Source organism: Macrobrachium nipponense, chromosome 6 (assembly GCF_015104395.2).
Source record: "Macrobrachium nipponense isolate FS-2020 chromosome 6, ASM1510439v2, whole genome shotgun sequence".
In the NCBI taxonomy this organism is placed as follows: domain Eukaryota; kingdom Metazoa; phylum Arthropoda; class Malacostraca; order Decapoda; family Palaemonidae; genus Macrobrachium; species Macrobrachium nipponense.
Genome location: NC_061108.1, coordinates 47,105,533 through 47,120,179, shown reverse-complemented (window position 1 = coordinate 47,120,179; position 14,647 = coordinate 47,105,533). Strand labels below are relative to the sequence as shown.

General features: G+C 44.7%; 1 protein-coding gene across 3 annotated transcripts in view; it reads left to right on the top strand.

The window, feature by feature from the left end:
* The window catches only part of LOC135216725 (iron-sulfur cluster co-chaperone protein HscB-like), a 110,143-nt gene that overhangs the window by 87,009 nt on the left and 8,487 nt on the right, over window positions 1-14,647 (top strand). For all 3 annotated transcript variants that reach the window (XM_064252184.1, XM_064252183.1, XM_064252182.1), the window contains exon 3: window positions 3,853-3,980. In XM_064252184.1, coding sequence (XP_064108254.1) covers window positions 3,853-3,980 — 128 coding nt within the window. The remainder of the gene's footprint in view (window positions 1-3,852; window positions 3,981-14,647) is intronic.

Here is a 14,647-nt window from a genome sequence, read left to right as displayed (position 1 = left end):
GGCATAGCTGCAGACACACATTACCGCCTTGACGGTTCACGTATGCCACTACGGTGGTGGTGTTGTTCATCAGCGCCACAGAATGACCTGTCAGAAGAGAGCTGAAGTGCCAGGAAGGAAGCTCGAAGTTCCAGCACGTTGATATGATCTTGTCGTTCCTGGTCAGACCATAGGCCCGAAGCCAGGTGTTACAGTAGGTGCACGCTCCATCCTTCCTTGGATGTGTCCGTGAACAGGAGCAGATCAGGTGGACAAGACTGGAGAGGGGAGCCCCTCAACAGGTGTGTGTCGTCCAGCTGCCACTCGAGATCAGAGCACATGTTCTCCTCCACTGGGACTAGATCGTGAGGAGTATCCTGACTTTGCGACCAACGATTCTTCAGACCCCACTGAAAGGATCGAAGGTGCATCCGACTGTTTGGAACAAGGCGTTCCAGCGAGGCCAGATGTCCCAGCAACTGTTGCCACTGATGTGCTGGCAGTTGGGACTGTCGAAGAAAGGGCAGAGCAACACTTCAGAAGCATTCCAGTCTTTCCAGTGTCGGAAAGGCTTTCCCTGCAACGTTGTCAAGGATCATAACGAGATACATCAGTTGTTGAGAGGGCTCTAGAGAGGACTTCTTGTAGTTCACCATGATCCCAGATTGTGACAAAATCCCAGAACCCTGTCTCGGTGGAGAAGAATTAGTTCCACCAAGGGTGCCAGTATCAGCCAATATTCTAGGTAAAGCAATTGACGAATGCCCTGGTGATGAGCCTATGTCGACACTAGGGTTCTGAACGTGCGTAAGTGCGCGCAGGCGAATGGTGCACATATTGGCGCAAGGGAAAATGCACGTCTTGTTGCATGTGTAGACAAAGAAGAAGAGCGTTCCGAAGAAGGAGCTCGTCTGGGGGGTGATACTGACGACTGACAGCGCTTGCTGGAGTGTTTAGAAAGACGCTCTGGTGACACGCATGGGCAGTAGCGCACCTCGGTGAGCGCTTACACTGTTGCTGAGGCAGCAGTGAAGCAGTGCGTTGGGTACCACGTGTTACAGGTGAGCGCTGTCTAAAGGACGCATGCGTAATCATGCATGTTGTTGGAGCGCGCTGTCCAGGTGTAACAAGGTGCGCAAATGAATGGTGTGCATCAGGAAGGTGTTCTCACTGTATTGCAGCACGCACAGGTGTACTAGAAGGGGGGCGTGCGACCTGTTTCCAATGGAGGCTCCTGTGCGCGTGCTGATGCATCACGCACTGCAGAGGAGCATGCAATTAGCGAAGCCTCCTGCTGTAGCATTGTGCATTGAGGAGAAGAGTAAATCCAATGAAGGCTTCTTTATGCATGCCGTAGCATCACACAAAGACAAGGAGCTTACTCATGAAAGTCTGGTAATTCTCGAAGGAGTGCGCGCATCAGCATGTCTCTGAGAGAAGTCTTTACTACTTCTCTGAGAGGCACTGCTGACTCGAAGAAGGCGTGTCAGGAGGAGTCCGAGGACCTCGTCCAGGGACAAGGCAAAGCTGCAGGGCCCGCATCCCCTAGGGCGGCCAGACAGGAGGACAGATCTGGTCAGCATCGAAAAGAGCCTCCGCAGGGGAGGGCTCTGGGGGCTGCGCCACAAAGGGAAGGGCGCCTTCCTTAACGGCATGGGAGGATGAGGCTGATTCCTCCGAGGAGACTAAGGAGGAAGACACAGCCCTAGAGGAGAGTGCCGACAAAAGTCTCTCCTTCGATGGCAGGCCAGGAAGTCCCAATGAAGGCCACAAAACACGAAGGTTGTCGTCAACACATACTGAAAAACAAGGCTCATCCTTAGAAGGGCCAGGCCTTCCCGTTTCACCAGGGGAAACTGGCAGGTCTCGGTCTTTCAAGGGCTGCCCAGGAGTTAAATTGTCGCTCTTATGCACTTCACTCCCGGAGGAGTGAGTTGCTGAAGGTCCCAAAGAATGGGTCCCCGACAAGGAAGCAGAAGGCCTGGCTCATTTGGTCTTCAAGGAAGAACTCAAAGGCAAAGAATCCCTTTTTTCTTCTTACTTCGCCGCCTGCGATACTCAACCCACTGAGCAGGTGACCAGGTATGACACTCCTCACAGGGGGATTCTGATGTACAGGAATGCCCCCTGCAAGAAGGACAAAGGAAGTGAGGGTCTCTTATCAATACTGCTCATGAAAATCCCATACCTACGGCCCGGGACACCAGGGCAGGAATGCATAACCATATTGTCAGACATGCTCGCATTCATCTAGAATGAGAAAAAGAATGTTATGAATAATTTCAACAAGACAGCGAGGTCTTTCCTCGCTGCTGGCTGCAATCAAAGTGACGACTCAGTGAGCTGGTGGGGAGGCAGTGCTTCCCCACCCCCGGGCAGGCAACTACCGGCATGGTAACTACCTCGGTATAGAAAAGAATGTATTAGCCGGTAGTTTCAGCTGAGCTGCAATCTATCCTAAGTAAAGGACGGAAGGTTTTTACTATATGGTGTAGGAACAAATGCCTATTTTAGTGAATTACAGGCAGTCCTCGGTTATCAGCAATCTGGTTTTATGGTGCTTGTCTAGCGTGCAAAAATCAGCACAGCGCTGAATAGAGTAATGGCGCCAATATATACCTAACAGAGGCACCATTATCCTTTTATCGGCACCAAAATCCAGTTATTGGTGCCGATATGCACCAAAGGTGATTTTCGGTTATCCGCGACTGGAATAGAAGCTGTTGGAATAGAACCCCTGCCAGTTACCGGGGACTGCCTGTATATGTGTTCTTTTTATTAGTTTTTTTTTTATTTGTAAAATTACAATTATATAGCTCACATAATATCACAACAGATAAGAAATTAAATCAACAACAATCCCTGAGTATATTTATATTAAAATATTTATGAGATGTACTGGGATGAGTTATACATACAAGTTCTTTGTAATACCTTTCTTTTTTACCTTGCAATGTTACAATTACTGTAACTGACATACGTACTATCATAAAAGACAAGCATTAAAATCAGCAGCAATCCCCAAGTATATTTATGGGCAAATATATACAAGGTGTTCTGGGATCTAGAGATGTAGTATATGTATTCCCCCATGAAATCTCAAGTCACACTAATCTCCCTGTATCCTGAGCTAAAGTGTGAGTGTTGTCATAAGAGTTGTTACAAGTCATTTACAGTCAATCCCCAAGATTTGCGGGGGATGTGTACCACAATGCCACACAAATAGCTAAAATCTGTGAATAGTACTTGACACCTCCACTAAAAACGCTTAATTATGTGTATTTTGATAGTTCAAACACCAAAAACCCACTCTAAAAATGCTTATAGTACTTGCCTTTTTTAATATTTTTATCATGTAAAATGTAGTCATGAAAATAGAGTAATTAGTGGATATTTCTCTATGAAAAATTCCCTGAATAGGCAAATTTTCCACAAAAAATGTGGATATATATTTCACATAAAAATTCACAAATAAGTGAAGCTGTAAATTTAGTACTGCAAATAAGTGGGGGTTGACTGCATGGCTCATTCAAGTTATTCAAATATTTTCATGCAAAATTTTTTCAAATTCTCACCTGAACCAGTCCTTATCAAATACTCAAAGCTATTATCATGCTTTACGTTATCATGACCAAATGCAAGGGGTTAAAAGTCTGACCCACATATTTGGTCTTGGCATTGCTCACAGGTGTGAGAGAGAGGTTTGTTTTTGTGTATTTTTACTTTAGTGAAATGAAGTTTGTGGGTAACAAAAAATTTTTCGAGCAACTGGAAGTAAATACTGTTCACATAACCTATTTTCTAATTGCAACTGCAAAATCTGAAGCTAAATTGTTAACTTTTTTTACCATTTTATTTATTTCTTATTTGTAGATAGATTTGGATCCTGAGTTCTTAATGGAGATTATGGAAGTAAATGAAGAATTAGCTGAAGCAACAAATAAAGAATCTGTAGCAGATATTGGATTGAAGAACCAAAAGATTCTGGATGGTCTCTTGATGTAAGCAGAAAATATATTGTTTTATATTTTTTCATTTAAAAACTTTCTCAAGAAGTCAGCCATGTAGAAATTTAGTTTACCTGTAAATTTAATTTACCTGGTTCCAATTTACAATTGTAGTAAATATTAGATTAAATATAGATTTGAAAAGTACAATAAAATAAAGTTAACCCATTAATTATAGAACCCAAACAGTTGTGATATCCCCAGATGTACCAAATCTGAAATTTTAAATAAAAAATGAGTGTTCACACATGTGCACCTGTGAACCTTTGGTTGGCCATAACTACTGAGCTCATTCTATTGCATAGATTAGATCTGATACAGTGCGAACCTGGAGATTTAAAGTGAACAATTAAAGGATTTTGACGAAGGAAAAATCTATTTCTGGGCGAGGGGTTCGTGTCGCCCAGTGAAATCCCCCCCTATGTCCTGCCCTGCAGCCCAAGATTGGCATCTAACGACAAGGATGACCACCAGAGGTGCGGCAGTCGGCGTGGCGTGGGGTGTAGTAGTAGTAGTTGCCGTCTCCGCCTATGGATCGGCTCTCGCAGGAGGGGGATTTTGGTGTGGGAGAGTTCTAAATGGCAAGAGGTTCGTGGTAGTGGTCTCACTCGCCCCAGTTACCATACCGACACACTCTTTTTATTAGGGTGAGCGAGTCAGTTATACTGACATCTTCCTGAATTTATTTTTCTCTGTTATGTGTTAGATCAATTACCTTAGAAATAATGAACTTAAGGATTATTTCACTGGGCGACACGAACCCCTCGCCCAGAAATAGATTTTTCCTTCGTCAAAATCCTTTTTCTGGGCTCAGTTCGTGTCGCTGTGTGAAATAGTACCAGAGAAACAGCACAAGATTGAAAATACAGAAAGGGTCTCTATGAAACTATAAAATAAAATTAATAAGTATAATGTAAAAGACATAAGTTATCATACAAAAAATTAGCTTAACAAAATTAAAGGTGACTTATAGCTAACTTAAAATTAAATTATATTATTTAATGATAACTTATCTAGGATAGTGAGTTAGGATAATACATGGGTAAATACTCACTAATATCAAAACAAAATGCAAATTTATAATAAACAATAAAGGTGTGCTACCCTAGCATAAAAATAAGGAGAGCAACACCCAAGGACATTTCATAATATACAATAATGATGTGGGTGTCCCTAGCAGAAAAATAAGGGACACACCACCATGATCATAATCATAGCAGCCAAGGCTAGAGAACCATATAGAGCGTAACGGTAGGTTAAGTGAAATATTAGTTGAGGCAGGTAGATAGGAGATCTGGATCTTCAACTACGACTACTGTGCAGAGTCTGGGGAAACTATGTTTCCCGCTGCCACTGCTGAAAATTTTAAAGATTCCAATGACTTTAGATAGTGACGCTTGAAGACTGTCGGTGATTTCCATCCAGTATATTTCTTTAGTTCATCAAAGTTCATATGTTGAAAATAATTAATAGAGGTGGCTACTGCCCTGATATCATGTGCTTTTGGGAATGATTCAGGATTTGCTTGTTTAATGAAGTAAAGGATCTGCTGCCTGATACCTTTTACTGATAAAGTGCCACCTTTTTCCCTCATAAAAAGAGGACCTGAGGATCTAGAGGATGTCCTAGACAGAAAGGCTCGTAAGGTCATTACTGGACAAAGAGAAGGGTCTTGGGGAAGAGGAATGACCTTCCAAGGGGCCCACCTCGCTAAAGGATCCTCGTTTTTTGCTAAAAAACTACCATCCGGGGAAAGCAAAACTTCTCCTGAAGGAAGGAACTCTACATGCCCCACATCCCTGGATAGAGCTGACAGTTCTGAAATTCTGGCCCCTGAGACCAAGCTTAGCAGGAATAGCGTCTTTCTTAGTAGCATTATGAATGTGCAAGAAGAGTTGTCAGTGTCTGAAGCCAGTTTGAGGACATCATTTAGGAACCATGATACTGAAGTAGGTCTTTCAGAAGGTCTAAGTCTAGCACAAGCTTTGGGAATAGACGTAAAGTAAGAGTCTGTCAAGTCTATTTGAAAACCCAACTGAAAGATTTTCTTTAAAGCTGATTTATTAGTGGTAATAGTGCTAGCTGCTAATCCTTTTTCAAATAAGGATCTGAAGAAGGATATAGCTGAATTCACTGTCATGGTTGTGGTGTTTGTCTCATTCAGGAAAGATGCTAACTTTTTAACAGCAGCATCGTACTGTCTCAAAGTTGATTCCCTCTTATCTGATTCCAAGAAGAGGATATTCTGGGAATCGATATCTGCATCTTTTTTAGCCGCAAACTTCATGAAGTCCATAAAGTTAGGGTTTTGAGAATTCCTGAGGAAGCGAACACAGTCCTCATTTGTACTGACTGAGATAGTTTGGGATTGGGAATCCGTCGAGGTCGAAGGCCCAATTCCAGAAGCAGAGGATACCAGTTGCTCTTTGGCCAATTCGGGGCTACTAGTCTTGAGTTTGTTCAGTACTTTCAATAGAAGATTCACTGGAGGAAAGATGTATATCTTCCTCCACTGATTCCAGTCTATGGACAAGGCGTCTGTGGCATAGGCCAGAGGGTCCAGGTTGGGGGCCACATAGCAAGGGAGCTTGTGGTTCGCTTGGGAGGCAAAAAGGTCTACTTGGAGACCCGGAACACTCCGGCGTATCCACTGGAACGACTTGTTGTCCAGGGACCACTCCGATTCTAGAGGAACTGATCGAGACAGGGCATCTGCTATCACGTTCCTTACTCCCGCCAAGTGGGTGGAGGATAGATGCCATTTGTACTTGTTTGCTAGAGAGAAAATGGCTATCATGACATGGTTCACATGTTTTGATTTGGATCCTCCCCTGTTGATGCAGTGTACTACTACTGCGCTGTCCAAAACCAGTTTTATATGAGAATTCTTTGGTGGAAGGAGCCTCTTCAGAGTGAGAAATACTGCCATAGCCTCCAATACATTTATGTGGAGCTGGCGGAACTGGAGTGACCAAGTTCCTTGAACTTATTTGAACTGAGTGTATCCTCCCCAACCGCTTAGTGAGGCGTCGGTGTGGATAGTTAACGCCGGAGGAGGATATTGAAGAGGAACTGACTTGGACAGGTTTTTTACCTTCGCCCATGGACGAAGATGGTTGCGAAGGATTTGCGGGATTACTGACAACTTGTCTCGAGATTTGACATTTGCTCTTGAGCGCCAAACTCTATTTATGTCTTTCAGCCTTGCTTTCAGTAGGACGTCCATCACTGAAGCAAACTGGAGGGAACCTAGGATTCTTTCCTGGTTCCTCCTTGAAGCCTGTTTGTTTTCTAGAAATTGCCTTACTGACTTGGCTATTTCTTTCCTTTTGACTACCGGAATTGACAGATTGTGGGAGGATAAGTCCCATTGGATGCCTAGCCACTGAAAACGAGTCTCCGGAGTGAGTCTGGACTTCGTTCTGTTTATTTGGAACCCTAGATGTTCCAGAAATTGAATTACCTTGTTTGTGGCTTTGAGGCATTCCTTGACGGTTGATGCCCAAATCAGCCAATAGTCGAGGTACACTACTACCATTATCCCTTGTGATCTCAGTTGTTGAACTACTACTTCCGCTATTTTCGTGAATACCCTGGGGGCTACATTCAGCCCGAAGGGCATCACTATGAAAGAGAATGCCTGGCCTCCCAGCTTGAAGCCTAGGTATGGGCGAAAGCGTTTCACGATTGGGAGATGATAGTATGCGTCTGTAAGATTGATAGAGGTGGTGACGGCCCCACGGGGAAGTAAGGTCCGTACCTGTGAGATGGTCAGCTTTTTGAACTTGTCGCAGCGAGTGAATAAGTTTAGCTGGGACAAGTCTAAGATTATTCTTCTTTTTGATGAGCCTTTCTTTGGCACGCTGAGCAAGCGTCCTTGAAATTTTAAATTCTTGACTCTCGACACTACTCCTTTCTGAAGGAGCTCCTCTGCGTAATCTGCCAATTCCTTTGATGGTAGCTGAAGGAATGATTTGGTTGGAGGGGGACCTTTAATCCAACTCCAACCCAGCCCTTTGGACACAATGCTCTGTGCCCATTTGCTGAACCCCCACCTGTGGCGGAAGAGGAACAGCCTCCCTCCTACCTGGGAGATCTCACTGCTGTTGTGCAGGATGACCTCCGCGTCTTCCACGGAAGTGCTTACCTCTGTTTGTAGCTCTTCCTGCGCCTCGTTGCCGAAAGGAACCTCTGGCCCTGCTTTCCCTAGCAAACCTGAAAGCTTGGCCTTCGAACACCGGGTTAAATGCCGGGGAAACAGCTTACGAGGTCGAGGGCTGACCTTGTGGGGACAGCAAGAGAATGGGCTGGCTCTGAGCTTTGGATGTTGATGGTTGACCTGGTTGAGCGACCGGAACAGCCTGTGCAAAGTGTTGCTGCTGCTGTTGTTTCTGGTACGGCTGGAACCTCTCTGACTTTTTTAGTTTCTTGCTAGAGGAGGAAGAGTTCTCAGGCTTCATCTTAGCAGAGATACCCCAACGAGCTCTGAGGCTTTGGTTAAGCCTCGACGCTTCGTGGTGCACCTCGTTGACCGCCGACTCCGGAAAGAGGTCTGCTTCCCAGATGTTAGAGGCGAGCAGCTTATTCGGCTCATGCCGGATTGTAGCTTCTTGGAGGACATGCTTCCGGCAGTTCCTCCTTGCTACTATAAAGTCATATGCATCTGATTGAACAGTTTGCATTTGAGACTTGGCCAGAATCTTAAAGAGAGGCTCCGAGCCGTAAGTTAAGGCAGCCACTTCGGTCGTGACCAGAGAGTTAAGTGTTCTTCCAAGCTTGGTCCTTGCCTCAAACTCTGCCTGAATTAGGTTATCTGGCAGTCTGGGCAACTTCTCACCGAACTGTTCCATAGCACAGTCCGGTTTAAGTTTACCTACCGTGAAGGTAGCCGGCAGGTTCTCCCACAGGTCACCGAACGCCGGGAAGAGAGGAGACGTAGGATCTGCTTCCTTGAGCTGTGGGAGGGGTTCATCTTTCATACCCGCTTGCATGGTGACCTCCATTAACTTTGTCGTAAAGAGGAGTGGTGCCTCCTCCTCTGTGGCAAAGATAGTGAACGGGGCTTTTGAATGCTTGGAGGCTGGTGTTGGAGCAGTCCCAGTCCTCCAAGCAATGCACCCATTCCCTTTGAGCTTGATCTCGACTATATAGGACAGTTTCTCTAGGGATTTTATCCTCCCTATTAAGAGCTGTCTCTGTCAGCCTCGCGTATCCCATGAAAGGAGGCGTTAATCCGGCTGGGTGGAACTCGAAGTCCTTGATCCTTCTAGTTCCACATTCCGGAATTGAAATCATGCCGTCCTTGAAGGGAGCATAGGCTGCTACCCTCCAAGGATTACTCATAGAGAAGGCGGGAAGGGTGTCATAAGCTGGCAACTGGACAATACCAGTTCTTGCTACCGGGGGGTCGGCCTGAGGTGTCTGGTTCAGGCCCGCCAGGCGATTATCATGATCGGACACACGTTCAGTCAGGTTCTGGATGGACTGACCTGACTGATTCAGAGAGGTAGAGATTTGAGCAAACATCTGCTCAAACCTCTGTTCGAAACTCGTGCTGAGTGATCCGACCAGATCACCCATTTGCTGCAAAATGCCTGCTGAAAAGGCAGCGGGATCGAAGGCACTAGGTGCCGTGACCCCGGCAGGAGTCACCGGAGGAGTTCCGGCAGCAGCAGGAGAAGGTATAGGCTCGGTGGGAGTGCGGACCTTCTCCTTAGAGGACTTGCCTCGTGACCCTTTAGAATGTGAAGATTCAGACTTCACTTTCTCTGCTCCGGGATAGGAAGCCGGAGTCTTACGAGAGGAAGAAGACGACGTCTTTTTTGACGACGACTTCTGCAGGGTCTTCTGCTCTCTGTGTCCCTTCACCTTGGGGGGCACAGATGCAGTAGGCGTACTAGCAGGGATCTCTGATCCCGTAAAGCCTTGGAAGGATGATGACGAAGGGACAGGGGAAGAAGATCCAGGAGCACCCAAGGGGAAGCCCTTGGGCGCCCAACAAACCTACGTCAACTACTAAGTTCTCGGCACCTACCGTCATAGGCTCTAGGTTTAAGTCTAGCGTGGCTACATCCGCCACGATGTCTTGGCTTCCTTCGCCAACCAAGGCTTGCTCCACCTGCTGTTGGATGGAGGCAATCGTCGGAGCTGCCGCGGCGGGATCCACGTATCCCGTTGACTTTCCGCCGGGGAAGATCTGGACAGCCAGCTTCTTATCCAGGATGTAGGGCTGTCCTTTGGGGGCGTTCTTCCCGAAGCCGCCTACCCAGGCCTTCAGGGTAGCCAACGCGACTTCCTTGATGGCGGCAGCTTGGAAGAGAGGGTCATTGTAGCCCTTACAACGAAGCCTCGAGGACAAATCATTAACAAAATAGAATAGTATGACCAAATAAAGCTTAAAATTAGGGTATGCAGCAGTATATATGACGAACGAGAGCAAACCTATATCGATATATACTTACTCCGTCCAGAAATTGGCTCACAAGGTCATAGCAGTTGGTGCAAGCCTCGTGATGCCATACGAACAGGTCCTCATGGCGGGTAGCGCACGGCGCGTGGGTCCTGCAAACTTCATGGCTGCAGGGGTCTTGAAGGACGGCGTTACACCCCGCCTCCTGACAGTTAGTAGCCTGTAAGTGAAAAGATACATAAGTATCAACGTTATACACTTACAGTACTACTGTAATACTCCGTTGCATGCCGGAGTACACTAAAATATTGGACATAATCCTCCCCTGAACTACATGTGGAAGAAAGTCTAGGACCTCCATGTCTGGTTGGGATCTCCGGTGCACACCGGAGAGAGGGAAAAGATCCAACCAGATGTTTTTATATACCCATAGAGAGTTTCGAGGAGTAGTATACCACGCCGGAGAATGGAGGAGGATGTCACAAACTTAAACTAGTAAAAGTTACATAAAGAGGAGCGTATAGCTCCGCCATAAATATATACTCCCCCCCTTCCGACTACTAGAGGAGGGCCCGGATAGCAAGCAGGCGCTCCGCCGATAGCGGAAAGGAGGTACTGGGTAAGCTTCTAGGACCAACTGAATTCATCTCCACTCCGGTGGCTGGCGGAGCCAGCCATCCCCCACAACAACCGAAGGTACACCCGGATTAGTGAGCAGGTGTCCCGTCCGCTGGTGACGGGGGAAAAAACATCGAATGAGGAGGGAGAGAAATCAGAACGGAGCACGCCGGAGAAGACCGAAGCGGCCGGGGGGAGGGGTGGCCAACCCCAACCCCCTACCACGCCGGAGCTCCCCCAGAGCCCGAGGCGAAAACGTGGTCCACCAGTATCCCAGCTGTCCCGAACTCCCGGGTACCCCCTCATACAGGGAGAGGGGGTGGGAGGTGCTCGAATGGTTGCCATAGCGACCGTAAGCGAGCCCGGGCAGACCCCCCCCCTTCCGCACGGGAGGGGAGGAAGGGAACTGGGGCTAGGGCGACCAGAGGAAACACGCGATCACAAGTGGACCAATAGGTGATAATGCAACAAAACCGACTAGGCCAGTGACCACGTGAGCCCAACAGTACCATAGGGCGAAAATGCAACAAAACTGTAGATAAAGATAAATGCAACAAAACCGCCTAGGCACTGGTCGCCCTAACAGCTAACCCAAAATATGAAAACAAAATTTTTACGTCGTAAAAGGAGAGAGAGAGAGGGAAAACATGAGTGAGAGAAAAAGAAGTCCAGGAGGAGAAGGCCAGTTCTGAAGGAACAGCCGACTACTCAAAAGCTAGCCATAGCCGATATAAAATGGAGAGCAAAGGCTAGGATGCTGGACTAGGAAAATCAAACACTCTAGCACCTATATACCTAGACAAAGAGACATGCATGCATGAACTAGATCCAAGGCATGGGCTGTGAAATCCCTAAAATTCCATAAATACGATGCAAAAACTAAAAAGAACTAGTGTAACACGTGACAAAGAACCCATGAGAGGCTAAAAACCATGGAAGATGTCCCAGTATGGAGGACTGGGAAATTTAACCAAACACGAGGCGAGCCGATGGCCGCCATGCGTCAGACCGGGCGACCGTATTTGGACCTAAAAAACGGAAAACACAGGTCCCTGGCTGACAAAAACTAAATCCAGACCTTTCGGGTACTTAACTTAGCTGCGGCGATAGCTGCACGTTCCATGATGTAGTAAATCCAGAAAAATGGGGGCACAACACAGAGCAAAGGAAGGCACGTGTTACTTATTCGAGCTAACGAAAAAGGATGACCACCAGAGGTGCGGCAGTCTGCGTGGCGTGGGGTGTAGTAGTAGTAGTTGCCGTCTCCGCCTATGGATCGGCTCTCGCAGGAGGGGGATTTTGGTGTGGGAGAGTTCTAAATGGCAAGAGGTCGTGGTAGTGGTCTCACTCGCCCCAGTTACCATACCGACACTCTTTTTATTAGGGTGAGCGAGTCAGTTATACTGACATCTTCCTGAATTTATTTTTCTCTGGTATGTGTTAGATCATTTACCTTAGAAATAATGAACTTAAGGATTATTTCACACAGCAACACGAACTGAGCCCAGAAATGACATTTTTACAATAAAATGAGGTTTTATATCGACTTATCAAGTAATTACAGATGGGGAGCCCACCCACTTCCCCTAACATGGACATAAGGCATGAACAAATTGAAAGTCTTTGCCTACTTTCCTGAAAGTGGGTGGGCCCATTTACCTACACCAAAACAAAATAATTGCTACCATGAATTTGAAATTTTAGCTGCTGTGCTAATTGAAAACTATAGCTATGTAATTACTTGGTAAGTATATATAAAACCTCATTTTATTATAAAAAAGTAATGTTTTCATTGGCGTGCCATTTATTTTCTGTTGGAGAAGCCATTATTAATGTGTAATCTATGCTAATGCCTTGATTGAGAAGCCGTTATTGATGAGTATCTTTGGCAATGTCTTGAAATCCTAAGCATTGTATCTCTTGCTTCAAAATCCTTAGCATTGTATCTCTTAAGTCAGGGGTTTTCAACCTGCCCAGGGGGTACACTAAGGGTGTGTCAGGGGATACACACTCTCCATGGCACTCGAATGAACGTTAGATGCCAACCTTCAATGTGCTTTAGCAAAATCTGCTCCTCGGCCAACTAGGATAGTTAATGAAAACAGTTTCAGCCATTTCATTAACTACCTTTGCAGCTGATGTAATAATAATGTATTTTGGATTTGTAGCTCAGTACCATAACATTGAAAAGGTACTGCATAGCCAGAGGTAAATAAATATAAAAAAAAGTCTTTATTTTTTTATGGAATTCTTTGTTTACAATATTATTGGTTATGTCAGGAAAGTTATGTACTTACTTCCCCTCTGCACAGTTTATCTAGGGTTTTGTTTTCCATGTTATACAAAGTGAAGGTGGTACATTACTGAAATTACAAATAGCCGAAAGGGGATGTGGAGAGGAAAAGGTTGAAAACCCCTGCTCTAAGTGGAACAATGACTAATGAAATAATCCACCATACATTTCTTGCACCTTGCTTGATCCATAAGACAGGTTCGAATTCATTAGTTTTCTGATGCCCCATCAGAGTTCAGTTTATGCACACATCCAGGAAAGAGGACACTTTTGACCTTCTCTTCACTTGTAAAGTGGAGGACAAAGCACTCCTCAAAATGACATATTTTTAATCAATTTGTATTTTCCATAACTAATAAACCTGCGGTTTTAAAGTAGGGGAATTTCTCTAGCGCCTGCTGGAGTCCAGTTAAAATAGCCAAAGGATTTTGGTGGCAATGGGAAATAGCCAATGGGGGTTGAGGGCTCACCAACTTTTGAGCGCGAACATTTGAGTGCCATGATGAAATTTACGGTTGTAAGCTTTATTGTTATAACATGTAAATAAAATTATATCTAAACAAAATCATGTAATAAAAAGAATTTTGACAGCTTAAACTTTTATTTATGACAGATGAATACCATAAAATATCTAATAACAGTTTATGAAACCAAATTTATACTTCTGCAGGCGCCATAAAAAAGGGGAAAAATGTAGTTTTAAGCTTTATTTGTTATGACATTTAAATAGAATTATATCTAAACAAAATTATGTTAAAACAGTTAATAAAACCGAATTTCTACTTATCCATGCTAATAATAAAATATATTGAACATAGATATTCTAGTCAGTCTCTTGAAGAATATTCGCTAACTATTTTTTTTATATAGCCTTATTGACTTACGTATTTACTTTGCTTTACATCTTCATGCTCCCCAGTATCTAATCAGATAACTTTATTTGATGTATGATTTTGTTCAACTCTTAAAATATCTATGAATTTGTAAATTGTAGGATGCTTATGGCCAATTGACATCTACAATGCCTGATGTAAAGTGTAATGGAAGGCCATTGCACTTTCCATTTACACAATGCCATGACTGTCACTTTCAAGTACTCTGTCTAGTCTGTAACAGTAGTACACTTAGTACAATGTATTTTCTTTGCCTTTAAGAAAGATTGTTAAAATTTCCTAAATGGACTGATTTTAACAAATAAACATACTGATTCTGAAAAAATGCAACAGGCTAATTTTAACGATAACAACCAAACAATTGTAATCGTCAAAATAGCCAAATAAAATATAAACAGCATTTTTTACTATTTTCAAAGGGATTGATTTGAATTTATGGTGCTCAAAT